The sequence below is a fragment of the Erythrolamprus reginae genome, chromosome 2 (assembly GCF_031021105.1).
Source record: "Erythrolamprus reginae isolate rEryReg1 chromosome 2, rEryReg1.hap1, whole genome shotgun sequence".
NCBI classification, from domain to species: Eukaryota; Metazoa; Chordata; class Lepidosauria; order Squamata; family Dipsadidae; genus Erythrolamprus; species Erythrolamprus reginae.
The window spans coordinates 98,784,905-98,811,392 of NC_091951.1; the positions used below are offsets into that span (position 1 = coordinate 98,784,905).

General features: G+C 39.4%; 3 protein-coding genes across 9 annotated transcripts in view; 1 reads left to right on the plus strand and 2 right to left on the minus strand.

Moving 5' to 3' along the window:
* The window catches only part of BRD8 (bromodomain containing 8), a 47,878-nt gene extending 35,592 nt beyond the window's left edge, over positions 1–12,286 (minus strand). The window contains exons 1-9 of one of the 4 annotated variants that reach the window (XM_070738811.1): positions 12,154–12,266; positions 11,522–11,618; positions 10,039–10,108; positions 9,268–9,317; positions 7,031–7,153; positions 6,848–6,928; positions 5,962–6,026; positions 5,359–5,495; positions 4,900–5,115 (exon numbers count right to left, since the gene is read on the minus strand). In XM_070738811.1, the coding sequence (XP_070594912.1) occupies positions 4,900–5,115; positions 5,359–5,495; positions 5,962–6,026; positions 6,848–6,928; positions 7,031–7,153; positions 9,268–9,317; positions 10,039–10,108; positions 11,522–11,618; positions 12,154–12,172 (858 nt within the window). In that variant the 5' untranslated portion in view covers positions 12,173–12,266. Of the gene's footprint in view, positions 1–4,899; positions 5,116–5,358; positions 5,496–5,961; positions 6,027–6,847; positions 6,929–7,030; positions 7,154–9,267; positions 9,318–10,038; positions 10,109–11,521; positions 11,619–12,153 lie in introns of all 4 variants that reach the window. The other 3 variants (XM_070738809.1, XM_070738807.1, XM_070738808.1) reach the window with 3 other exon arrangements.
* A 70-nt stretch (positions 12,287–12,356) lies between these two features.
* On the plus strand, positions 12,357–16,048 carry NHP2 (NHP2 ribonucleoprotein). Its single transcript, XM_070738816.1, has 4 exons — positions 12,357–12,616; positions 12,742–12,811; positions 13,134–13,239; positions 14,388–16,048. Exons 1-4 carry the CDS (start codon positions 12,457–12,459, stop codon positions 14,511–14,513), a joined length of 462 nt encoding a protein of 153 aa, XP_070594917.1. The 5' UTR covers positions 12,357–12,456; the 3' UTR covers positions 14,514–16,048.
* On the minus strand, positions 15,781–26,488 carry RMND5B (required for meiotic nuclear division 5 homolog B). 4 transcript variants are annotated; one of them, XM_070738812.1, is made up of 10 exons: positions 26,289–26,488; positions 25,705–25,866; positions 23,065–23,210; positions 21,845–21,979; positions 20,431–20,531; positions 19,611–19,777; positions 18,673–18,838; positions 18,505–18,607; positions 18,247–18,401; positions 15,781–16,574 (listed from the first exon to the last, which is right to left on the minus strand). In XM_070738812.1, exons 2-10 carry the CDS (start codon positions 25,841–25,843, stop codon positions 16,511–16,513), a joined length of 1,176 nt encoding a protein of 391 aa, XP_070594913.1. In that variant the 5' UTR covers positions 25,844–25,866; positions 26,289–26,488; the 3' UTR covers positions 15,781–16,510. The 4 variants fall into 4 exon arrangements, with proteins under 4 accessions (XP_070594913.1, XP_070594914.1, XP_070594915.1 ...); XM_070738813.1 differs by lacking the exon at positions 26,289–26,488 and adding an exon at positions 26,127–26,186; XM_070738814.1 differs by lacking the exon at positions 25,705–25,866 and having other exon boundaries at positions 26,289–26,412.

The window sequence follows — 26,488 nt, forward strand, 5'->3', positions numbered from 1 at the left end:
CCAAAACAAAGGAATCTTAAATTCTGATGTAAAATTAAGGAAGATTGCACTGTCTCCATTTGCTTGGCATTCTAAACTAAATGGAACATTTAATGTAGATTACTACAATGACTCCTGTCTCTAGCTAGCGTACAAGATTAAAGCTTACTATGACGTTCAAAAGTTCTTTCTGGCATCGGCTAACAAAAGAACACAGCCATGATTTGTTGGTTACTACATTTCTGAAAGGTTCCTGTATTTGAATGGTAATCAGCAATGGCTATTTAATAACTATATCAACTGGGAGGATAGGAACCAGAATATACTGAATGATGCATTCCTTGTTTACTAACAAACTGGAAAAATGTGTCAGGAAAACGGTTCTAAATAGACTTATGTTGGATTCAAATTTTTTATAAAATACCAGGCTACAAAATGGAACAAATTATCTTTTTTGGAAACCAGAGGGAGAACCTTTTCAATATTTTTAGGATGTCACACTCAGAAACAAAAAAAAAGTTTCATCAAAACACAAACACACAAGAGGAAGAATAAATTAACCATGGTATAAACAGTGAGTGAAACAAACATTGGATATATATATTATTTTTATAAAAGTACGGTGTGTCAATATAAAGAGTGAGCACCATCATCCAGTGGAACTTCCCTAACATCATATGCCTCTTTTTCTTGCCTAATCTTCCACTCTTGCTGTTACAGATATGCTATGACTGCCTGTATGTATATATAATTGCCCATATCATGGATTTATGATTCATAGTTTCATCAAAACAAGAGAAAACACAGATTTTTGGAGCTCCATAAATATTTCCACATTCAAGGATATATTCTAAATATATTAAGTAATCCAATATAATGCAAACTTTAAGCAATAAAAATGAAGTAAAGTTTCATGTAATTACTGCATTTACATTTGTCCTATACTGTAATAGTTCAAGACACACTATTTTAAGGAATCTATAAACTACTAAAACTTTATGGGGAACTTATAACTACAAAATGTTGCATTGCAGGGCAACAATTTTTGAAACACGATATCTCAAATAACTTACAGAATGTTTCCAAAATCTGTAATTCAGAACTCCCATGGAATTGAATCTGGCAAATTTCATTTAAAAATATTACAACATAATACAAACTATTAAAAAATGTCATGACAGTTTGTATTATATTATAAAATATTTTATTGTCAACTGTGGTCAATTCCTGATTTTTTCTTGTGTTATACAGTTCAGCATGGCCTATTTTCATCTCTAAAAATCTCCCTGAATTTTAAAGAACTGTTCTAGTGAAGGCAGTACATTGGAAGTTCTGCCATTGTTCAAGGCACTGAGGAATCTGGAGAGGAAATATCTCTGAAACCATCGCCTAATGGGTCATGGGTTTTCAAGTCACACATAGCACAGGTAAATTTTCTTTCACTCTATGCATTTTGGTTAGCCACTTCTTTCAGTTTTAATATCTGCAGAATTCATTTAAGATATTTTTTTATTCTACCTAGACTGAATACCTTCATAACATACAGGAAGTCATAATCATTCATCCAGCAACCTTTTGAAGATATAACAGTGTTGAATGAATGGTTGTGACCAGTTCCAGCCATCCCAGGGCCTATGCAGTCAAATGGTCGCTATGTTTGCATTTACAAATGGTTGCAGTATCTCACGATCATGTAATTGTCATTTGCAACCTTTCTTCCTGGTTTTCCCAAAAAGTGAATGGAGAAGCCAGCAGGGAAAGTCACTGGAGTAAGTCTTCATACTCATTCACCCACTCCTAGCCCCTCTGTGTTTGTGCTATGCTCGCCATTCATTCACTCCCACATACTCTCTCTGAGCATCAACACATTTCCACACCACTTGAACACACCACTCTTGCTGAACCATGATACACCCCCTCATGGACCACAATATGGACCACCAACAGCAGCCACTTACCTGCCAGCCAGCTGCCTGGGACTTAACTTCCTGTTGGCTTCCCCACTAACTTGCCTGTGGGAGGTCAGCAGGAAGTTGCCTCTCCTAATAACTACCTGACTCTGTGGCTTCTCCCCCAAACCCCCAAAACTTTAACCTTAGACTGTCTAGTCCACAGGTCCCCAACCGCCGGTCCGCGGACCGGGCCGTTGGGGTTTTTCAGCCGGTCCGCGGCGCCAGGGCCCCCTCGGCCTTTCCGCGCTGCCCACCGCCCGCCCGATCTGCCCCCTCTGCTCCTCCGTCACCTCCTGCCTTTCACCGCAGCTCCTCCCGCACCCGGAACGCCCGCCCTGCCCGCCTCACCTTTGCCGAGAGCACTTTCATCCCGGGCTCTCAGCAAGGGGGTTGCAGGAGAGGCGGGGCCGGCGAAGGTGATATTCAATGTCGGGGGCGCTCGGGCGGTTGCGCGCGCTCCCTATCTCCCTGCTAGCCCACTCGGAATATTCAAAATAAGAAAAACCTTCGCCGGCAAAGGCTTTTCTTATTTTGAATATTCCGAGTGGGCTAGCAGGGAGATAGGGAGCGCGCGCAACCGCCCGTGCGCCCCCGACATTGAATATCACCTTCGCCGGCCTCCGCTGCCCCGTCTCTCCTGCAACCCCCTTGCTTAGAGCCCGGGACGAAAGTGCTCTCGGCAAAGGTGAGACAGGCAGGGCGTGCGCGCGTCACCGCTGAGAAGAACGGAGAGAGAACGCGAGTGAGTGAGAGCAACAGACAGCAAGATAGAGAGAAAGTGAGAAAGAGAGAGTGGGAGAAAGGGGGGGAGAGAAAGAGATAGCAAGAGAGAGAGAACAAGAGAGAGAAAGAGCGTGAGAAAGAAAACAAGAGAGAAAGAGTGAGAGAGAGAAAGCAAAAGAGACAGAAAGAAAACAAGAGAGAGAAAGTGAGAAGAAGAGAGAGAAAGAGGGGGAGAGAGAGAGAGAAAGAGAGAGGGGGGAGAGAGAGAAAGAGAGGGAGAGGGGAGAGAGATAGCAAGAGAGGGAGAGAGAGAAAGAGAGAGGGAAAGGGGGGAGAGATAGCAAGAGAGGGAGAGAGAGAAAGAGAGAGGGAAAGGGGGAGAGAGGGGGGAGAGAAAGAGAGAGGGAGAGAGAGAGAGGAGATAAAGGAAGAGGAGAGAGAGAAAGGAAGAGAAAGAAAGAGGGATAGAAAGAGAGAGTGAGAGATGCTCAGTGAGCCTTTCTTTGAAGTTGCCTTTCTTTTTCTCTTTCTTGCTTTTCTTGCTTTTTCTTTCTTTTTTACCTTCCCTTCCTCTATTTCTTTTCTTTCTCCTTCCTACCTTCTTCCCTCCCTCCCTCCCTTCAGTCCTTCCTCTCTTACTCTCCCCTTTCATAAGTTTCCTTGCTTCCTTCCTCTGTTCCTATCCCTTCCCCCTTTCTTTCTTTCCTTCCTTCCTTTCCTCCCTCCATTTCTTGCTTTCCTTTTCCTTCCTCCCTTCTTTCCTCCCTCATTCCCTTCTTTCACTCCTTCCTCTCTTACTCTCCCCTTTCACACCTTTCCTTGCTTCTTTGCACCCTTTTTCTGTTCCTGTCCCTTCCCTTTCCTTCCTTCCTTCCCACCCTCCGTCCATTCATTCACCCATTCCTCTCTTGATCGCCCCTTTTACGGCGCCGCTGACAGCTAGCTCCCCCCCCCCCACCGGGCCATGGAAAACTGGTCTAGCTTAAAGCCGGTCCCTGGTGCAAAAAAGGTTGGGGACCTCTGGTCTAGTCGACCTCACCCCATTCCTAAGAGGTTTGTAAGGGTCATGCATAAGCGTACCTTTGTGCCTACCACCCCATCTTACTGCTCTCATTTATCTGTATTTATTTAATGCTTATACTAATACCTGCTATCTTGTATATGTTCTGGTTAAACAAACAAACAAATAAATAAAACAACTGTGGGATTTGGTTAACAATGGCAATCAGTACAGCAGGGATTGTTGTTGCTATGTTGCTTAGTGACAGAAATTTCAGTCCCAATTGCTGTCTTAAGTCAAGAACTATCTGTACGGGTCTGGTTGCTTAATGACCATTTGAGCTTAAGAAAAAGTACTTATGATCCATCATCAAAATTGACTGCCACACTCTGTGATCACGTGACCACATTTCTGGCACTTGACTTACAACTATGACTGGTTGAAATATCCCACAGTTCCATGATCACGATTTGTGACACTTTGGCCAGTTTCTGTCAGATTTTGTCAGGCTATTTTTAAAGAAAGGATTCGCTTAACAATCATGATACATTTCACAATCATGCGATTCACTTCACAACTATCATAAAAATGGTCATAAAATCAAGTCCAGTCACCTGGTGCTTCAATTTACAACTGAAATTTTGGGCCCCATTATGGTCATCACTCAAAGACTATCTACAACTAAAAATAACCTGATCATGAAACATTATTAAACTAGAGTAACGAGTGAAACATAACCATTGTTAATAAATACTAATCCTACTGAAAGAAAGAAAGAAATGTAGGAACGGTAGCATTCTCCAAATCTGATATTTTGGAATTGGAACTTATAACTCCCACAACTAAAGCCCATATTGTCTGTAAATTCTGGTGCCAATATGCCCTGAACATGCCAGATTGTGAAAGGCTGATGATCGGATTAACAGCTTTCTCAAATTTGTTGTCTACATGTGCCAAGTATATTTGTCTATATGTCCTCAGCCTGCAACCACAATAGGGATCAAGAAGCTTTGCTTAGGTGAGGCATCACACGGCTACACCCAATTTTACCACATTTTTGCCAGGGTTGTTAAAAAGCATGCTGCATTGCATCATGGAAACGGTACTACGTTGATGCCATGCATCACTTTCACTCCTAAAATCTATCTGAACTGTTCCATTTGAAAAGCTTTGTGCCCTTTCTGGTGAAGGTCAGTCACAGAGATTCCCCCAGATTTTTAAACATGTAAGGAGGGGACTCCATACCAGCCTGGGGCTTGTGGGCAGGAGGCTGCTTTTCTTCAGCAGCTCTGAAAGCAGAGGAGAAGGAGGTGGAGTCGCTTTCTGTCCTAGCATCTTTTTCTGGGTTGAATCATCTGTGACTGGGGTCAAGGGGGCATCCAGGGAGGTGGAGCCCATAGGGGTGTCAGGGATCCCAATGAAGGAGGCAACTGGGGTGCTGGGCAATGTCCCTGGAGTTACCTGAGGAAGAGAAAAACCACACTGTTCAAAGCCACATCCTCACCATCTTGACATGTCCCTGTGACTCCTCCCAACAGGGCCAATGACACAGCCTATCCCAAGCAGCTCCTCCATCACACTAGCATCCCTTGTAATTCATGTATCTCCACCTGTTTTTTCCTGTTATTAGTACTGTCACCAAAATGTGTCTGTAAAGCAGGAAGTCTGTGAGAGCTGTAGCTTACAGGTCCTGCCAGGTCTTACCCCTGGACTTGTCTCTTCCACACTGGGTTGAGACAAGTCTCCCAGAGCATACTCTGCTCCTGGTGATGTTGACCCTGCTGGAGAACGGACCATCATTCCCGGCATCCTTCTGGAAGGATTTTTAACTGCTTGACGAGCTAGAGAAACAAAAGCAAAAAATTACATTCTAGTTTATTAAGAACTGTCAACACAAAGTATGTCAATTTTTCCAACCCCAAGTCAGCTCCTAAATTCTTTTAATTCCATCCCACATGCTATTTATGGAAACGGAACAGGAAAAATGTTTATTATTAGTTCTCTGATAATTTATTGCTTATGACCATGTTGGACAGGTTTCCTTTTCATTTCTTCTATGCTACTTTTTAGGTAAAGGATCATTATGGCAATTCATTGTGCCTTAGAGTCCCAAGTCCAGGTTAGAGACTGTATTGTAAAGTGAAGTCTGAAATGCTCAGGTTTTCCACAGAGAAGAGAAAATTGGGAAGACCAATTAATTTTGTAGGTCTTACTTTTTTAAAACTGCATTTTACTACTTTTAATTTCAGTCTAAGAAGTTTAATTCTGAGGACCTTGTTCAACTAAAAATCCAAAATTCCAACTAACCTTGATAAGCAGCATCAGTAGCCTTTCTCTTCACTTCAGCCTCCTCTTCTTCTATTCTTTTTTTCCTTAAAAATGCAGATCATACCGTTATGGAACCAAAACAGGTTACTTCCCACTTATATAGCTAGTCCTCACTTAACTAACAGTAATTGGGAACAGAATTTCTGTCACCAAGGAACCTTGCTGTAAAGCACAATATAAAGTGACTGTGCTGTTTAGTAACAGCACTTCTGACTGCTGTTATTAAGTGAATCCCACATGGTTACCATTTGTGAATTCCTGCCAGCTTTCCTGTTGATTTTACATATCAGAAATCGGCAGTGACAGTCATAAATGGCAATAACATGACTGGATTCTGCAATGTCATACTTGTGAGATAATTGCTAAACTCCAAATCATGATCAGATTACCGTGGGGAAAACTTGAGAGTTGCAACTTCAAGAACCAGTCATAAGTATCACTCATTCAGCATCACTGTAACTTTGAAACAAAGTTGCTGAACAAATGGTCATTAAACAAGGATTACCTGTGAAAATTCTTCTTTAATCCCAAACATGCGATAAAACAGTAAGAAACACTTCATTTTTTTTATCATTGAAATTTTTAACCAAAATTTAAAAGATGTCAGGCACAGATAAAAGAACCTGTAGGCGATTCATCAAAATTATACTACAAAGGGCAGATAGGCTGGCAAGGCATGACATGAATACTACAATAGAAGCATACAAATACATTTCTTATCTAGATAATTTTTATATATACTTAAATAAACTTCATTTTTGAGGATCATTTGAAAGTCCATTTGATCCTAAGGACTCAAGACATGGGTTTGTGTGTGGAAAAGTTGAGGAATAATTTGACAGAACAGGGAAATAAGATAACCCACATCACAATGTCATTGTAAATTTCCTCCAGCCTGTGATCCATCTGTCCTGCCTGGACCAGTTCTGCATCTCTCTTCAGCTGCCTGTAAAAAAAATGCAGGTGTACAATTACTTCCATTAATTATCAGTAATTGTTCTTGAAGAAAACAAGGGTATCATTGACCTCTCAAAAATCTGAGACCTACCTGTACTTTTCTTGTGTCTCCTTAATCAATTTCTTAAGTTCTTCCACTCGTTCTGCTGTGAGTTTTCTTACAATAACATCTTCTACAGTTTCTACAACTTCTCCTTTCTCACCACGCTTTCTTCTACATACACAAAAACAGAAGGGGAGGGACCAATAACACAAACCCAACTTCTGACAGTGATATTATGCTGGTGAGAGCAAGCAGAGCATGAACTATATAGAGACTATTGGCAATTTAATAATATTTAATATTCAATTAGATATATAACTAGAATTTTCAGATATAATCATTATATGATAGAGTAGAATAATTTTTTAAAGATATTTAAAATGACAAATATGACCTCAACTATAGCAAAAAATGGCAAAAAAGCAGTAACATCACTAACTACCCCAGCTGGGCAAAGGTCAATGGAGAATATGCTGGAAGGAGAAAAGGCAGGTTCAGATTGTCAGTAGCACGTACTGTATTGATTGGGTTTTAAATATATGAAGAAAAACCAGCAGTGTATGTTAGGAGAAAATAGTATTTCTTTCTTTCTTTCTTTCTTTCATTTTTATGCCACCCTTCTCCTTAAGACTCAGGGCGGCTTACAACATGTTAGCAATAGCACTTTTTAACAGAGCCAGCATATTGCCCCCACAATCTGGGTCCTCATTTTACCCACATTGGAAGGATGGAAGGCTGAGTCAACCCTGAGCCGGTGATGAGATTTGAACCGCTGACCTACAAATCTACAGTTAGCTTCAGTGGCCTGCAGTATAACACTCTACTTGCTGCGCCACCCCGGCTCTTTTTTTACTTTACTTTACTTTAAGAGCTAGGTGGCAATTATAAGCTAGGCTGCAATTTAGCCATATAAGGGAGACAGATGTGCTGCTCTATGTTGCATTGAGCTTTGTTGTATTGCATCTGTTATGTTGTCTTACATTATATTGTTGGTATAAATATCTGGTTAGCATTGATGCTCTTTGCTGTGTGCTAACAGCAGAATATATTATATAGCTGTGTGTTAAGTTTTGCTGCTTGCTATTAATATAAGAGAATAAGCTGTGTGCTAATACTAAATTGAATATGTATCTGCTGTGTGCAACATACTGTGTAGAATATACCATATCGCTGTGTGCTAAATTGTAAAGGTATATGCTGTGTGCAAATAAGAGAATATACTATACTGATGTGTGCTAAATGGTAAAGGTATATGCTGTGCTAATAAGATAATATACTATATTGCTGTATGCTTAATAGTATATGTACCTGCTGTGTGCAAATAAGAGTATATGTAATTGCTGTGTGCTACTTGGTTTAATGTACCTACTATGTACTAAAAGGTATTGCTATGGGATAAATGATATTGCTCTGTAGGTATTATGTATTATTATAGCTAGTGTGTAATATTATGGTGATATTGTATATCTTGTAAATAATACCTTTACTATATATTGGTCTGTATTATTGACTGAACAACCACCACTTTTTATCATGGGCTGTTAGACCAGTGGATTGCTGACACAGATATGAATCTGCAAGCGGTACAGATGTCACTGAACTTACTACAAGAAACTAATGAAGATGCAGGCAGTAATAACAAAAGGTTTGGATGATGTGAAAAATGAGGTAAAAATGATATACGTAAAATAGATGATAAGATAGGGACAATTCAGGTAGCTATAGCAAAAAACAAGCAACAAATAAAAGAAGTTGTGGACAGAACCAAACAGACAGAAAAAAGACTAGATGTGAAAGATAATAACTTAGTGCAAATGAACAAAAATCTGGAAGAGGCAATCTCCCATTTGGAGATGGAGAAGTCTATATTCTATTTGGATTTCAGATCATTCCTGAAACTAAAAAGAAAATTTACCTGAGCTTATGACAGAGATTTTAGAACAGACACAGGGTAAGAATAGGCAAAAAATATTTAATTAAATAAGATGTACAGACTGTTTTTGTTAGGGATTATAAAAAGAAAGGTAATCCTGACGAATCAGTGTCTGGGAGCAGTTTCAACTGCTCTGGTAAACTCACTCTGCTGTCATGCTCTTCAGTTCAAAGACTGAACATGTTAGTAGAGATGAACCAGCTTCTAAAATAATTTAGAAATGCTTTGAACCCAACATTTTCCAGGCTTTCATGGAAGCCTGCCAGCCGTCAGGTTGCTTTAACAAATAACAAGGACATACTGTCTTCAACTTCTAATCTTTCCCTGATAAGAAATGGTTCAGCCTACTCACTTTGGAGTCTCTGTTGTTTCCAGGAGTTCAGAATATTGCGATGCACAGTGCTAGAAGAAAGTACATATACAGTATACATTTTTTAGAAAACAGTCACTATAAACATAATATTCCAACAATGTATTGTACATAACACATTTTCCACATTGTAAAGGTATTTTCTTTTCTTTTATAAATATACTGGGGGGGAAAGGTATTTTCTAAAGTTGTGGAAGAGGACATAAACTATATTAAACTTTCTTTGTGTGTAGCAACCAGGCAGAGTTGTTGACCACAGCACTGGCACCATTAGAGCTATCTCCAGAGACCTTCTAAAATAGTGCTCTATTAATGATAATTAATGCAATGTCAACGGGCTTTTCCTCCTCCCCCTCCCCCCCCAATGTGAATATGTTATAGAGCAAAGCTCCAAACAGCTTAACCCATGATCTTTATTTCCTAGATCAGTGATGGTGAACCTTTTTTGGCTCAAGTGCCAAAAGTGTGTGTGTGTGCATGATAGCGTGCAGGCCCACACTCATAATACAATGCACTCTCCCGTGTATGCACATAAGCCCTGCGCTAACCCTGTGCATGCACACAAACCCCGTGCTGACATAGGGCAACGCCTCGATGCCCTCAGATATGGCTCTGTATGCTACCTGTGGCACGCATGCCATAAGTTCACCATCAGTGTTCTAGATATTCACAATAAGTCTCCTAAGCAGATATTCCCCAATAGTAAAACAAAAAGACATTATTATGCAGAAATGTAGCATTTATGCTTCTTACCTTCTGAGAAAACCAATCTGGTGGACGGCCTGGTTCTGCAAAGGGTTTAATAGCTCGGCTGACAGATACCCTATAAATAAGATGCAATCAATATTTTATTTCTCTGTATATCATAGATGATAGAATGTTTACTAGAGTGGGAAAATACTATAAAATACACTTTAAAATTCATTTTGGTTTGTGTTCCATTAATAGAGAACTAGAATCAGATTCATATCTGAAACTTATTGGATGACATTGGTCAATTATACTCCGTTAATCTGATCTGAGCATTGATACCTGGAAAATTAGACAAGAAAACCACTATGAGCAATTTGATTATTTAGGAATAAAAAGGGCTATAAATGCAACCAATATCCATCATTTCCTACTGCTTTTTTCTATTACACGTCCAAATTGAATAAAAATTCACTATTTTGTTTTCAAATGTATTTTATAAATTATATAATTATAAATTTTATAAATTCTTCAGATTTCTGTCTTGTTCTAGAAGTAGAAGTTGGAAAGTAGTACAGGATCTATTGACTTGGCTTTTTGCACTAATAAATTGCTTTTCATTGTCATTAACAGTACTAGGGGGGACTGCAGGTTTTGCATCAGACTAAAGCAATCAAATAATCTCTATCTTCGAGTTTGCAGAAAAAAACCGGGAATGTTTACTACAGATTTCTTCAGGAACCTCTGGAGTATGAGATTTGGGAAAAAACAGATATTTCTCATTTTGTTTTCATCAAAATATCTATCACTAATATTGAGTTACATTTTAAAATAATTTAATAAATTATTTTATTTAATATTTAATAAAATAATAAAAATAATTCAATTAAAATAATTTAATGTGAACCTCTTATGTACCAGTTTACAGTAAACTGGTAGATAAGAGGGTCAAATTAAATTATTCTTTATTCCAGCGACGGTAGTCCTTGATTTACAACCATTTGTTTAGTGACTATTCAAAGTCCTAATGGCACTGAAAAAAGTGATCTATGTCTGTTTTTCACACTTACAACTGTTGCAGCCTTTCCATGATCTTGTGATAAAAATTCAGGCACTTGTCAACTGTTCTGGGGTCATGTGATCACTTTCTGTAAGCTTCTCATTCTGTTTCCAACAAAGTCAAGGGGGGAACTTAGACTTACCTAAAGACTGCATGATTCACTTAATAACTGCAGCAATTTGCAGGTTTAACAACAGTGGTAAAAAGGTTACAAAATGGGACAAAATTAACTTAGCAACTGCCTTACTTAACAACAGAAATTTTGGGGTCAATTGTGGTCGTAAATCAAAGATTATCCGTACCCTCAAATGTTAAGATCACTAAGGGCTTTTGTATTTATTTAGTATTTAGAAACAGTAAGGTTCGCAAATTGCTATCCAATTCTGCACCTTTGAAGAACATGCACATGTTATTCCAAGCCATTAATATTGAACACAACTTGGTAGCCAATGTTCGAATCCATTAACAGTACAGTATTTCTCTCACCAGTTCTGGTCCCCACTTCGCATGACAGAAGAAGCCAAGCACAGCTTCTCTCGAATAGACCACAGTTCTGTGGGCCCGACATTCAGCAACTTGTGTTCTAACAGGGGAGGGGAAAAAAATCGTTATATTGCTGTAGGATGAGGTATGAGGCAAATTCTACATTCCTTAACTACCTGAAGAAGAAAAAAACCATACAATTATCTGAAAAACTCTGGCGATAGGAGAAGGAAAGAGCATTTAGTATGTTCGCCACATTGTATTTATTTATTCATTCATTCATTCATTTATTTAATTTATCTAGTCAACTACATATTGGTAGTATACAGATATAACACTGTTTATATACATGATATGGATACTAATAAGAGGGAAACATTAGGACAAAGCCCGTAGGCACGCTGGTGCACTTATGCACGCCCCTTACATTACTTGTAAAAAAATAATAAAGGCGAAATTAATTTTTTTTAACAAAATTCGCAAACAAATGGTTCCTAGGAGGCAAAAAAAGGTGGCAATAAAATAAAATTCCCCGCGTCAATAAAATGCGTGCAACTGACAGATATGCAGGGGGCATATAAAAAGGAGGCCATGAATGCTTTTGCCCTGAGCAAGAAAAAAAGATCGTTACTCACTACCCGCTCCGGCCGCCATTTTCGCGAAAGGACGACTGATGGGGTACCTCACCACACATCGAGTCCCAAACGTTGGCTCGGGGCCTCTAGGCTCAGAGCGGTAGGCGGCCCGTTCTATTCGAGCCCTTTTCTTATTGGTTGATTGAGGGGGGGGGGGAATGGTGGCCGGAAGCGACGTTTTAAAAAACCTCAAACTCTATGATTGGTTTTCCAGGGGTCAGCACTCTAACAGCGGAAGCGGAAATAGATTAGCGGGGGCGATAGAAGTGCCGCGCGTGTCTCTGGTTTCTTCGAATCGCGGCTATGGGGCGAGTCAAGCATCAGGAAACCGAAGAAGCGCCGGAGACCGAGCCAACAACTCCAGAACGGTCGTACCACGAGCTAGTCGCCAACGTCAACGCTATTGCGCGGCCGTTAGCCTCTCGGAAGCTCACACGCAAACTCTACAAGTGCATCAAAAAAGGTGCGTGCGATTGTTGGGGGTGTAAACGCCCTTCCCAGGTGGGCTGTGATGGACTCCGTTTGCGAGGTTTGCTGTCTTCTTGGGGAAGGGAATGTCCCTGAAAGCTCTCGCGTTTTCTTTTGTAGCGTCGAAGCTGAAACAGATCCGGCGAGGGGTGAAAGAGGTCCAGAAATTCATCAACAAAGGCGAAAAGGGGTAAGAACCTGTGATGCTCCAGGCGATGGGAATGCTTGTGACAGTTGATTGCCGTGTTTCCGCTTGAAGTAACTGTTGTGGAGTGCTTTGGACTCTTAACTTTGAAGCAAAAAAAACCTTTTAAGTCTATGAAAATATAAATGATTAAATTGGCATTTTCTACACAAAGTTCAGAGACATTCTAAGCAAATTAGACATACTTTTCTGTCTTAGCTGTAAGAAACTTATTTGAGATTTTCCATTAGGTTGAATTTTATGTTTTAGAAATCCCTATTTTTTAATCAAGTGCTAAAATTACTTTGCTTTGCTTTGTTGCTCATAGAATAACAGTTCTTGCAGGAGATACATTGCCTATTGATGTTTATTGCCACATCCCCATCATGTGTGAAGACAGGAGTCTTCCTTATGTATACATTCCATCTAAAACGGTAATAATTGAAGTTTTCTTCTTGCTGGTCTTTGAGAAAGGAATGAATGTATAAAATGCATGAAAAGAATTCAATAGTTTTGTCTCACATACTTTTATTTTCCTATGTAAACAGAAATAAAATTTAGTTTTTCTCAAAACCTCAAAAACTTTCTCAAAATCTCTCTTTAAATTTCATGACGCTGATGCTGTTGATTATTAAAAGTCCCAGTAATAGTTTATGAACAAATTTTTGTATATAATTTTGTATCTTTTCGGTTGTAATTTAAATATATAACAGAACTGGGAGCAATAACATATTGACATTCAAAAGCTAGATTCATTTTATAGATGGCTTGCTGAATAACATATGACAGAAGTGTCACGCTGGTGGTCTGCAGGCTACACCTTCTCCAGCTGCCCGAATTGGAAACATGTAGTGTGACAGCAATGTGATGCAAGTTGCACACCTGTGATATTTGACATCTGCATTCATACAAGACTCTCATATATTACAAGATTAAATTATTGCTTAGTACAGTGTTTGAATCTAGCTGAGAAGTGAATATTAGATATTCAGGCTACAGATCCTTATGATGCCAAATATAGTTTCAGCATGATTCATGTCCAACTTGAATATGATACAAATACATTTATTTTAATAAAATAGCCAAAAGGCGATACACATCATGTTTAAAGACTTCAGTACCATACATTGTTAATGCCTTGAGGTTATGAGAGACCAATTAATATTGAAGTCTCTGAGAATTCCTTCCTCGCATGAGCTCAGAAGCTGAAATGATAGGGAGGTGGTAATTTAAGAATTTTAACCCCAATGATTTTGTCTTGCAGATGCCATGTTAAATTTTAAGCTATTTTTTGTATAAAGTTTGTAAATATGGTCATACAAAAAATAGGAATCCCTAGTATTTCTTTCCTTCATGTTAAATTTTAATATCTTGGCAAGATCATTAAGCCTTATTTATTTTGCAGTGCAGTTGCTGAATTAAGCTTCAGAGAAGTTAGAACTTCGGGGGGGACGGGACTAAAATAAAATTTCTAAAATACTGGGTTTGTTTAGTTTGCATCTTGAAATATGCATGAGTAATCTGAAAAAAAGGAAGATTTCTGTGTGATCCAAGGAACTGAATCTTTTTCTTTTGCATTCAGGATTTGGGAGCAGCAGCAGGCTCAAAACGCCCAACTTGCGTTATTATGATAAAGGCCCATGAGGACTATCAAGAAGCTTACGATGAGTGTTTGGAGGAAGTGGAAGCTCTTCCCCTTCCTTTGTGAAGAACATCAATAACAGAAGCTATTAAGACTCCCAAGTTATGATACGATATATTGGATTCTATAGGCTTTATGTGGTTCAATATCAGTTTGATATGGCAGTTGGCCTGGATTGTTGCACAGAGGAATGTATCAAGTAATCTATTGAGAGCCCAGGAACCATGGCAGCTATGCTGTAATCATTTATTTTTGAAGAGCTTTGGTGGCAATTCTTGCTGGAAATGTGTGTTAAAATGTTGCCCAATGTTCAACTCTAAAAGAATTTTAGACCATTAGCATAGAGGAATTATTAAATAATAAAAAGATTTGTAGATATATTGGCCATATCCAATTCAATATATTATAAACTTTCATTACACATGATCTTACTTGCTTACTCTAAAGCAGGGGTCCCCAACTGCTGGTCTGTGGACCATCACTGGTCTACAACATGCCAGCAACTTGGCCCGCAGAAACAAGCAAAGCTCCATCCACAGAATGTAGGCATTACATGACCTCTGGTCCGCAGAAAAACCTCTAACCACAGACCCAGTCTCTGGTGCCCAAAAGATGCTCCAAAGTACCTTCAAATTGTGTTCCTTTGCTTGGGGTTGAGAACATTTCATGTCTCATTGCACACTCCTTTAGGCATACAGAAATGCTATTAAATATTTAAAATATACAAGTCATCTATAGCCTTCTTATTAAAGGGCAGTGTTATTTCTGCCCTTGTTAACTGGTCATAATGTAATGTACTGCATTCTCCTCCCCCTCCCCAAAAGAAATCAGCCCCCAAGCCAGCTAGATTAAATTGCTTTATAGTCTTACACTGAAAATTTAAATATAACTTTGTAAGTATTGCATTGTATGGTAACATGCAAAGCAAATTAAAAGTAATTTATTCCAATTTGTTTCTATGTCTCCTGCTACCCCCTTTAGATGTCTAATATGTACAAAATTGAATGGAATTGAGAATACCTGCAGCAAGAGAAAGCCTCAGGTTACTCTTAAAGGCTATACTGTAGTGGCAATTCGTTTTTTTCAATTGTCCTTTCTCTGGTGTACAGGTTTTTGCTTCAGAAAAAGGTTGCCTCATTTTATAAAGTAAGTTGTAAGCATTAGTTCTTACTTAAAGCCTTCAAGTTAAAATAAGGCTGTAACGCTTTAGAAAATAATTTCTGAAGAGCTGTAACTTTGAGGAAATCTTCAAAATTAATCCATAAGAACACCAATCCTGGATATTAAGAATAATCTATGCCTAAATACATCTCTAAGGCAGATTTAAAATCCCTTTTACATACACAAAATGCAACATTTTATTATAAGCTATTAACATCAAACTGTTGTCCATTACCTATACAGGTACATGCTCCGATGCTATAAATTGTTTATCTAAGGAACAAAATCAATCCTGACCTTTGAGCTTTTATTTCTCTATTTAAATAAGTTGCATATTTGTATTCATACTTTAAGGAAATATTCCACTTTATAGTCATATCTTAGTCTCCGAAGAACAATATTGTATACAGAGGTGGACTTAAAATGTTAAGAAAACACCAGTAAGCCTACAATTGTCCTCATTTGCATTCTAATTTACTTGAATTTTTTCTTCAAAACAGGCGTAAGCTGGACTCTCCACATGCTTTTCTTACCTCAGAAACACATTTCTGTTTTCAAGAATTTGGTAATCTGTAAGCATTAAAAGTGGGTAGTAGGGGGCAGCAGCTCCACAGACAGCACTTGTGGTATTAAACAAGAAACAGAATTGTGACCAGGGACAGGATAAACTGCAACAGGAGCAGTGCCTGTTGAAGCTGCCAAGATGAAGCCTAAAACAGGCAGACATGGAGTATACGTACAGGATACTGCATTCCCTCAACCTGGGAAGTTTTTGTCTGGTCAACTAAACTAATTCGCTTCCATTGTATAGCAGCTGTTATATTAAGCAGGACATTATAAAGTTCTGCTTGTACACAACTGCTGTATTTGAAGAGCCTATTTCATAACAAGTCTTCCCATTATCAAAAGATGAGACGTTTTCCATCGGCTGGGTTTTGTTCCATGGGGCAATATGGACACTTCAGTCTGCAAAATGTAACAAAAATTAAATCAGGACTTTGGAAACCTTACAAAAAAATATTTTTGTAACAAACAGGAAGATGATCCACCCCACACTCCTGGGAAACTTGCAGCAAGTTTGTTGTATGAAAGTGTGATGGAGTGAACTAGCACCATAGACATTCAGGTCAAGTCTATCGTCTGTTATTGATGCTTGCTGGCTTTGGGATTGTTTCTTTGTTCTCGGCCCAGTTTACTTAACATTTGTTATAAAAAACGGGAGCACTACATGTCTTGAGTTTCTGAAGGAAAAGCAGGGTAGAAATCTTAATATTCACAAACTTTGTTTTTATTTTTGACTCCAAATTTATTTTTTAAAAAAATCTGGATTTGGTTCCAGTAATGTCAGTCATTCCTTTTAAGATGTGTGGACTTCAACTCCCAGAATTCCCCAGCCAGTATGTTTTTTTAAAATAGCCTTGTTAAACAATTGAGCTGAAAGTAGACATAATGTTTATATTGTTCACTATTGTGAGCCGCTCCGAGTCTTCGGAGAGGGGCGACATACAAATCTAATAAATTATTATTATTAAATTATAATGCAGCCATAGTATATAGAAATTTTTTAAAGTACTTTGAGGGAAAGGTTTTAGTAAATCTATACTGTATTGCATGTATAAATATGGGATGAATAAAATATATGTTCTAACTGCAGTATAGAAACATAGAAGACTGACGGCAGAAAAAGACCTCATGGTCCATCTAGTCTGCCCTTATACTATTTCCTGTATTTCATCTTACAATGGATATATGTTTATCCCAGGCATGTTTAAATTCAGTTACTGTGGATTTACCAACCATGTCTGCTGGAAGTTTGTTCCAAGGATCTACTACTCTTTCAGTGAAATAATATTTTTTCATGTTGCTTTTGATCTTTCCCCCAACTAACTTGATTGTGTCCCCTTGTTCTTGTGTTCACTTTCCTATTAAAAACACTTCCCTCCTGAACCTTATTTAACCTTTCACATATTTAAATGTTTCGATCATGTCCCCCCTTTTCCTTCTGTCCTCCAGACTATACAGATTGAGTTCATTAAGTCTTTCCTGATACGTTTTATGCTTAAGACCTTCCACCATTCTTGTAGCCCGTCTTTGGACCCGTTTAATTTTGTCAATATCTTTTTGTAGGTGAGGTGTCCAAAACTGAACACAGTATTCCAAATGTGGTCTCACCAGCGCTCTATATAAGGGGATCACAATCTCCCTCTTCCTGCTTGTTATACCTCTAGCTATGCAGCCAAGCATCCTACTTGCTTTTCCTACTGCCTGAACACACTGCTCACCCATTTTGAGACTGTCAGAAATCACTAACCCTAAATCCTTCTCTTCTGAAGTTTTTGCTAACACAGAACTGCCAATGCAATACTCAGATTGAGGATTCCTTTCCCCCAAGTGCATTATTTTACATTTGGAAACATTAAACTGCAGTTTCCATTGCTTTGACCATTTATCTAGTAAAGCTAAATCATTTACCATATTACAGACCCCTCCAGGAATATCAACCCTATTGCACACTTTAGAGTCATCGGCAAATAGGAAATGGAAATAGTATGGAAATGGAAATAGTTCAGGCAATTACTTATCATCTACTAACCCCATAACTTTATTGAGATAGCAAGATTTGATGAAAATCACTTACTTCCCTCCATTGATAAGCTTGTTGAGTGCATCTCTAGAAATAACATGCCCACAAATCAACTTGATAGGTGGATTGGAATCTGTGGTCTGTTGGCGCAGGATGGGACATGCAAAGACTGAGTGATACCAGCATTTCATTCCTAGCTCAACTTCAATCTGTTAAGAAAAGTTAACTTTAGCATGTACTTTTATTTATTTTCTTCAGCAAAAATCCAAACCCATCTTATAGTTCTTCCCCAGAATGGGTTAAGTAACTTACGGGCAGCTCATCCTTGTGGCTCCAGACACCTGTGCATTGTCTCTGCTCAATCACAGCCTTGATGTTCATCAGAACTGGCAATGCTACACACCCTGCAGCAAAACTGCAGAGACAGAACGCTCAGTGCTGCCCACTACAGCCCCCAGTCCCACCTGTATGAAGCTTTACCTGACACTAAGAGGTGACTCCACTGAGAGACCCAGCAAGGAACATGCATCACGAGTAAAAGTCTCACAAATCTCTGTCCAATGACTTTCATCCAGTAGATGTCTATATGGAGAATTCTGAAGGCCTAAGCGTAGGTATACCAGACTTCCCATCATCACTTGGATCTCTGTTCAGCAAAATACAGGAAGTGCCACTTCAGTGAACAACCTTCACCAAGGCCAGCTAGGCCTATTTCAGAACCAATGGTAAACTGGTGACAATACAAATGAACAGGCTGAGGAGGCAACTCCTTTGTTTTGAATGAAGGAATTCAGCAGTTTAGTTTACCTCTTGTATTAAAACTGGGGAGAGAATGCATGCAGAGTGTGGTTTCTGGAATTCTTTTCTACCCTTCGTACCAGCTGCACTTGGTCACATGACCAGGTGGGAGGCATGTGAGACTTAAGAATGGAACAGCTGGTAGCATTCCAAGGGCTGTGCAGCTGCTACTCCCATATGAATTAAGGGGAAGTTTTTTGGAATGCCTTTCTTCAAAGGTCCAAGCCGGATCAGGCTATTTTCAGGCTTGATCTTTTGTTGTCTTTTCCCACCACACCAAATGTAGTCTTGTTTTTTTCCAGTTTTCAGACAGGTACCCCCGCTGAGAGATGAACAGGCTCAGTGCCTTTACACACACTCTTTCCAGCATCACATTGGGTTGAACAGAAAAGGGAAATAATGAGATCCCAACATTCTTTAGCTTTAAGAGTTGTTTAAAGCAACAAAATAAAAAATGAAAGCCATCAGTTCTGGCAACTATAAAGAAACATTATGAAAAACAATCTACAAATAAAATGTTATTTTACTTTTGTCAAGAATGCTGAGCAGAAAATTAGCCCAACAGACTTAGGAAAATATTAGTTCATACAAGAAAGCGAGCCTAGGAAAAAGGGTCCCACCTTGCTTGTGGAGGTGGGCAAAGGGTTGAAAGTGACGTGCATAGCTCAAGGCCTCCAACTCCTTGCCGGGGCCGCCAGAAAGTAGCCTGATAAAATGGAGCCGATGCAGCTGAAATTCCAGAGTACTGTTCAGATCGGCCAGCTGCTGCCTGTGGAAGACTGCCCAGCTAGGCAAGGTACATTATTCCCTCAGCACCAGTCTATAAAGGAACTATCCTCAGAATAATTTATAATGAAAAAAAGATTTTACAATGTTCTGTTCCAAACACATTTATATATCCGCTACAGGAGGTTATGAATGCTGGCAGCTTATTTTTTTAAGCGAAATCTCAGAAATGTACTGGATTTCATAAATGAGAAACATAAAGCCGGGGCTGGGATTCAGCAGGTTCTGACCAGTTCTGGAGAACCAGTAGTAGAAATTTTGAGTAGTTCAGAGAACCAGTAAATACTACCTCTGACTGGCCCCACCCTATCTATTCTCTGCCTCCCAGTCCCAGCTTATCAGGAAGAAATGGAGATTTTGCAGTACTCTTCGCCTGTCACACCCACCAAGCCACACTGACAGAACCAGTAGTAAAAATGTTTGAATCCCACCACTGAGTCACATGACCAAGCCACGCCCACCAAACAAGCCATACCCACAGAACTGGTAGTAAAAAAATTTGAAACCCACCACTGAACAAGATCTTTAAAAGTAATTAAAAACTAATCAAAGTTAATTAAAAACCTGAACTAAAATAATCAGATTAAGAATTATAGGAAGGAAAGAAAATGTGATTCCCCAAATGAAAACAGCACCCTGTTCTAAAAGACTTACCTCAGAGCAGGTCCCAGGTCTTGTTTATGCAGAGCTTCCAGAATGCTGTTCAGTTCCAGGAAGGGTTTTTTGAAGTCTACATCCACATTCACTGTTGATTCCTGCCAAGGAGAAACCAGAAGTTGATTGAGAAACAAATGGTCTTGCCTTCTGAAATTAAACGAGCAGACAAGAAATGGAAATACAGTGTTCCCTCGATTTTCGCGGGGGATGCGTTCCGAGACAGCCCGCGAAAGTCGAACTTCCGCGAAGTAGAGATGAGGAAGTAAATACACTATTTTTGGCTATGAACAGTATCCCAAGCCTTCCCTTAACATTTGAAACTCCTAAATTTACAATTTCCCATTCCCTTAGCAACCATTTAGATTATTACTCACCATGTTTATTTATTAAAGTTTATTTAAAAAAATGTTTTTTAAAGGCAGATGAAAGTTTGGCTATGACATATGACATCATCGGGCGGGAAAAACCGTGGTATAGGAGGGGAAAACCGTAAAGTATTTTTTAATTAATATTTTTGAAAAACCGTGGTATAAACGTTCCACGAAGTTCGAACCCGCGAAAATCGAGGGAACACTGTATCTGCAGATGGAGGCTCAAATAAAGATTATAGATAACCATTGATTTACGACTGGTTGCTTATTGACTATACAAAGTTACGATGGACCCCTCAAGTGCTACTTATGAGCCAGTTTTGAAGTTACAATGGCCATAATCCCCACCCATCCACACACGGTGACATGATCGCATTTTGAGTGCTTGGCAAGTGGCTCACCTTTACGGCCATTTGAGCATCTCATGATCACATCACCACAATTTGCTATGAATTCTGCTGTTTTCCAGTGTCTAGTTCCAGTTTCTGGCAAAAAAATGCATCTGGGGAAAATGGATTTGCTTAATGAGCACGGTGTTTGCTTAACAACTGCTACAAAGTATGTTTTTTTAAAAAAAAAAATCAGGTCCAGTCACATGATGCCTCAATTTATGACTGCATTGATTTATGACCATAATTGTTATGTCAAAAATTACCTATAGCCATTTCAGAATGGGGAAAAAAAAGATATACAACAGAAGAGAGTAATTGGGTCAGGTGCTTCTTCTGGTATTGTAGGTAAGAAAGTAAGTTTGTGGCCTATAGAATTGAATATTCTAACTGAAGCATAAGCCAAAAAGTGTAAGACAATGTAGGATTACAACCATTATATACTATGCCTCACTTACTGATCATTAGTTCAAAGTTACAGCTGTTCAAAGTTACAGTGGAGCTGACCAAAGAGATTTAAGCTAGTTTTCAAAGTGATGATCTGTGGTGATTCGCTTTACCACACAGCAATAGGTTTGACAGTCCCAACTGTAGTTGGTAAGTGAGGACTTCCTGTATACCATGCATTTCAGTCATTAAAGAGATTAGTACCTGACACAATTCTTCAGCCACTCCCAGCATTCCTTGTTGATAGAGATGTTCTATAATTGCCAGCACCAGGATCTGTTTCTCCTGGGTTTCCCAGACCAGAGCAGGGACAATGCCACACAAATCAGCATCAAAATTCTGGAACAAAAATTTGCGAAAATGAAAGAGAAGCAGATGATCCTTCAATCTGTATTTCAGAAAGGAAGCAAAATAACTTGCTAGAATGATAATTTGCCTTATCTTTAAGCATGCAAATAAAGCTAAGGCAAATTATCATTCTAGAAATTTAAAGGAGAATGCCATACTACCTATTATGAAAACTAGGTAGTCCTCAAATGAGATTCAGCTTCTTCTCTCTTATGACCAGTATAAATTGATGTTTGATATGAAAACGTGAATGTTTCTCTACTGTGAAAAATATATGAAATTCTCATTCACAGACCCTACTTTATATACCTCTACTTAATGCCCTTAATATTTTTATTCTCAATGATTACTCACAACCAAATTGCTTCTTTATTAATTAATTTCTGATAAGAGAAGCCCATACATCACAATTATTTGGTATATAACAAATAATATGATTAGCTACTTGTGAGCCGCCCTAAGTCTTCGGAGAGGGGCGGCATACAAATCTAACAAATTGTTAATTATTATTATTATTATATAATATGGGTAGTTTAGCAACTATAATTGGGACTGGCAACTTCATAATTACGTGAAGCCACTGCTAAGTGAAACCAAACAGTGTTTATGATCTTACTTCAGCTTTACATTACTTTACAAACCTGGAAAGGTTATAAGTGCAAGAATAGGTCAAAAAGTTACTTTTTCATCATCATTATGATTGTAAATGGTCACTAAATGAGGTAGTCCCTAAATAAGGGCCACCTGTAGTCACGTTTTGGAGAACCATTTGCTTGCATACCTCTTGGACCATTTTTCATGCAATATTTTAGATTCAGTATAATGTGAAGAAAATACAATGCTCATGAAGATTGAGAAAACAGGGCAAGAGCTTACTTGTACCATACTAAATAAATATTTATGCTATCAAAGACAAAATAATAGAACATGCACATTTCATTAGTTCATAAGCATTTCAAAATAGACAGCATAAAATGTATAATCATTGGGGTAACTTCTACACTCGTGGCTCCCAATTTAAAATCCACAGCAATTTCCTTCTTGGTCCAACCCTCCAATTAGTGGAAGATACTTACTCTATCTATTGCTTTGCCCACGCGGGAGATACTGCTGTGAATATCTTTGTGATCTGAAGCTAAGTTTTGAACAGTATCCTTAATTTTCTTACAGCATTGGGACATAACGAGGGAGAGTGTAGCAGATAGAGGTCCTCGCTGCAAGGCTATAAATAGGAAAAGCAATGGCATTTTAGTTTTAGATATCACCTCAGGTGGCCAGTCCCTGCTTACTTGCAACTTTCATTTGACATAAATAGGTGAAGATATTTTATAATATCCTCACCTACAAGTATTTTACGTTTGGGGAAAGGCAGCACTAGATACAATTCAGTTCCATATAATAGTAATATTTTTATACTCAACATTTCTTCAACACCTGTTCACAAGTATCTTGGAATTCAATTGTGAAAATTAAGGGAAGACAGCAATGAAAATAAACCAATTATTGTATAATAGCACAGAGAAAGTACAACTCCTGGCTGGGTCCCAAGAGATGGACCTGTTTCAAAGAAGGCCCAGGAGTATGCCCTACTATGTGGACAGGGCGATACCCTTGGGAGCAAATAATTCCCAAATAATCTAGTCCTACATCATAAAGGACTTTACAGGTATTAATCCGCACACTGAATTGCACCCACAACACTAATGATAGCCAATGTCAGACAACCATAACAAGCAACATTCACAACTACTTGCATTACCGCACAATGGATCAATGGATCTTAAAAGACAGCACATTGCAATTGTCCTGATGGGAGGTGACTAAGATGTAGGGGATCATGAGCAGAGCCCACATTCCAGAACTGGGTGCAAACCATAGTTCCCTCTAAGCTGAGCAGTGAGCAATCGCTCACTTAAAAATCATAATCAGCTCAGAGTTTTCCAAACCTGCCCAGAAGCCGAGAGGGAAAGAGTGAGAGGGAAGGAGAGAGAGAGGAAGAGAGGAAGAGAGAGAAACAGATAGAAAAAGAGAGGAAGGAAAAGAGAAAGAAAAAGAATGGGAGTAAGGAAGAGAGAAATAAAATCAAAATCTAGTTTGAAACTAGCTCAACTATTTAAGTGGCATTTTGATATTGATAGAGTTGCCCTATTATGAGCTCACTGTTATAGACGCACAGTACAGTATTTTATTTTGAAATTCTCTGAGGCAAAACAGGGTGGGTTTTTATTTATTTGTTTGTTTGTTTGTTTACTTACTTACTTACTTATTTATTGTTTCTGTGCCGCCCAGTCCCGAAGGGACTGCCGCTCAGACACTATACTTTTCCGCCCCCCCCCCCAAAAATTAGAGGGGACATTGGTGCAAACTGCACACAAAGCAAAGTTATGCATAGACAGCCCTGGCTACAGCTACTAACAGTTCTTCAGTTGGCATCTGTGGGTTCTGGAGGACCCCAGAGTATGCACTGATTTTAAGTGCAAGGCAAGGTGGTTCACTTGTAGAATTCTTTGTTCTCTTGCTGGATGTTGTCCTCTTGTTAGTAATATAGATGAAAAAACTGCACCTATGTCTTTGACTTTCTTAAGGCTTTTCAGTGACAAAGATCTATCCTCTCCAGTTTGGGGCTCTTTAGAACCTAAAACCCACAGCCACTTGGTTTTAGCAGGTTAAAGCTAAATCTGGTTCCTCCCCATCTGGACCTTTGCAACCTCCAAATACAGGCACAGAACCTCAATAGCTTCACCTGAATTTGAAGAAGGAAAGATGTACACTTGAATATTATCTACAAACTATATTGTATTGAATTGTAACAGCCAATAATTAGATTGACCATTCATTCATTCATTCATTCAAGCTCAGTTTTGGTTACCCTCAAAGACTATACTCTTTATTGAATTAACCAATTTTCTCGCTTTACTCAAATACATTTGTTTTATTTATTTATTATTTGGACTTACATGCTGGTCCAACTCCTATAGGACTCTTTGGGATTTAACTATGCCGGCAGGCCTGGGGCCCCTAAATCAACCGCTAGCTTGTCCAGGTGTCTGAATTGGTGTGAATGACTAGTATGTATGCTGTTAAATTGTCCTTAGTTTTAATTAGATTTTAGATATTAGTTCTTTTTTTTTTTTATTGTTGCTGTTAGTATAATTTTATACTGTTGTAAGCCACCCTGAGTCCTTCGGGATTGGGCGGCATAGAAGTCAAATAAAATAAATAAATAAATTTGATTCATAAACTAATTAAATGGGCTGGGTTCAAACGACAGGTTTTACAACAAAGACAAACTTAATGAAGGTTGTTTTTTTTTTAAAAATCCCTAGTTTTATTAAGTGGATGGGAGGTGTTTGCAAGCCCATTAAATTCAATAAGCATGCAACATAAAATCTCCCAAGCAAAGCTCAATTTCCCTAACAGTTTCATGGATCAATTGCGTGCAATTCCTTTCTGGAAACAAGATAAACGTGGCTTTTCATTGTGTTCTTCCAGGATGCTTTTTACACGATGACTTTCTAAGTTGTAGGGTTACCCCGGTGGTCTCTTTCCTCCCAAGGATGAGCCAGATCCGGATCTGCTTGGCTTTTTACGACCACCAGATGGGCGGGGGCTTCTATGTCCTAAAGCCGAGACCGCCCTCCCAACCTCCTTCCGCGCCGGTCAGGCAATTGCGAACCCTGCCGCAGCCCTGCCTCCAAGGCAGGGGCCATCCGTACCTGCAACGCCCAGCTCCTCCCTTAGCTGGCTGACGTAGCGCAGCAGCTCCTCTAGGCCTCGCTCACAATGCTGGCCGTAGCACAGGAACTTCTGCAGCACTTTGTCCACCTCTCGCTCTACGCAGGCGCATCGCTCCATTAGCCCGGCCTGCCTGGCACGCTCTGAAGCGGAAGGAGAAGAAGCTTCCAGTCAGGGAATAGTCGAGACTGGATGACCTTTTTCCAAGGCGCGGGGCTCGGCTCGAGGCGGAAGGTCCTCGCCGGTTGAACGCCCGGCGGCGGCTGACGAGAAGAACTGGAGATGAGGGCCAGCCAGCCGGGCATCCACCTCTGTCCACCCTCCCCACCCCCACACCCCGGGTGAAGGGATACAGAGAAAGAGAATAGTTCGCGGGCGGGATTCTGCCTGTGTCCCGGCTCACCCCGCAATGAAACCTTGGTGGTTCCTATCGCAGACGAGCGATAGGTTAGAAAAAGGCACCCTCCGTACGCTGAATGGCACGTTCCTTTACTATTCAGTATGAAGGTTGGGTGGAGCCACTTCGGGAAAAAAGGGGGAAGGGAAACTTGAAAATAACGCTAACCTGAGACCCGTGGAAAGACCCGTCGGTTTTCTTCGATCTGAAAAAATAGAATAATTAATAATTGGCTTCCTTCTTGTTTTATGCTGGCCGTCCTACGCGTACCTAATTGCTAAAGTTCTCTCCCATTGATGGAGCAAACCATTTTTATTAGGAGGGGGTGCCAGGAATGAACTACAAAGTGTACAACAGCTGATTGGGAC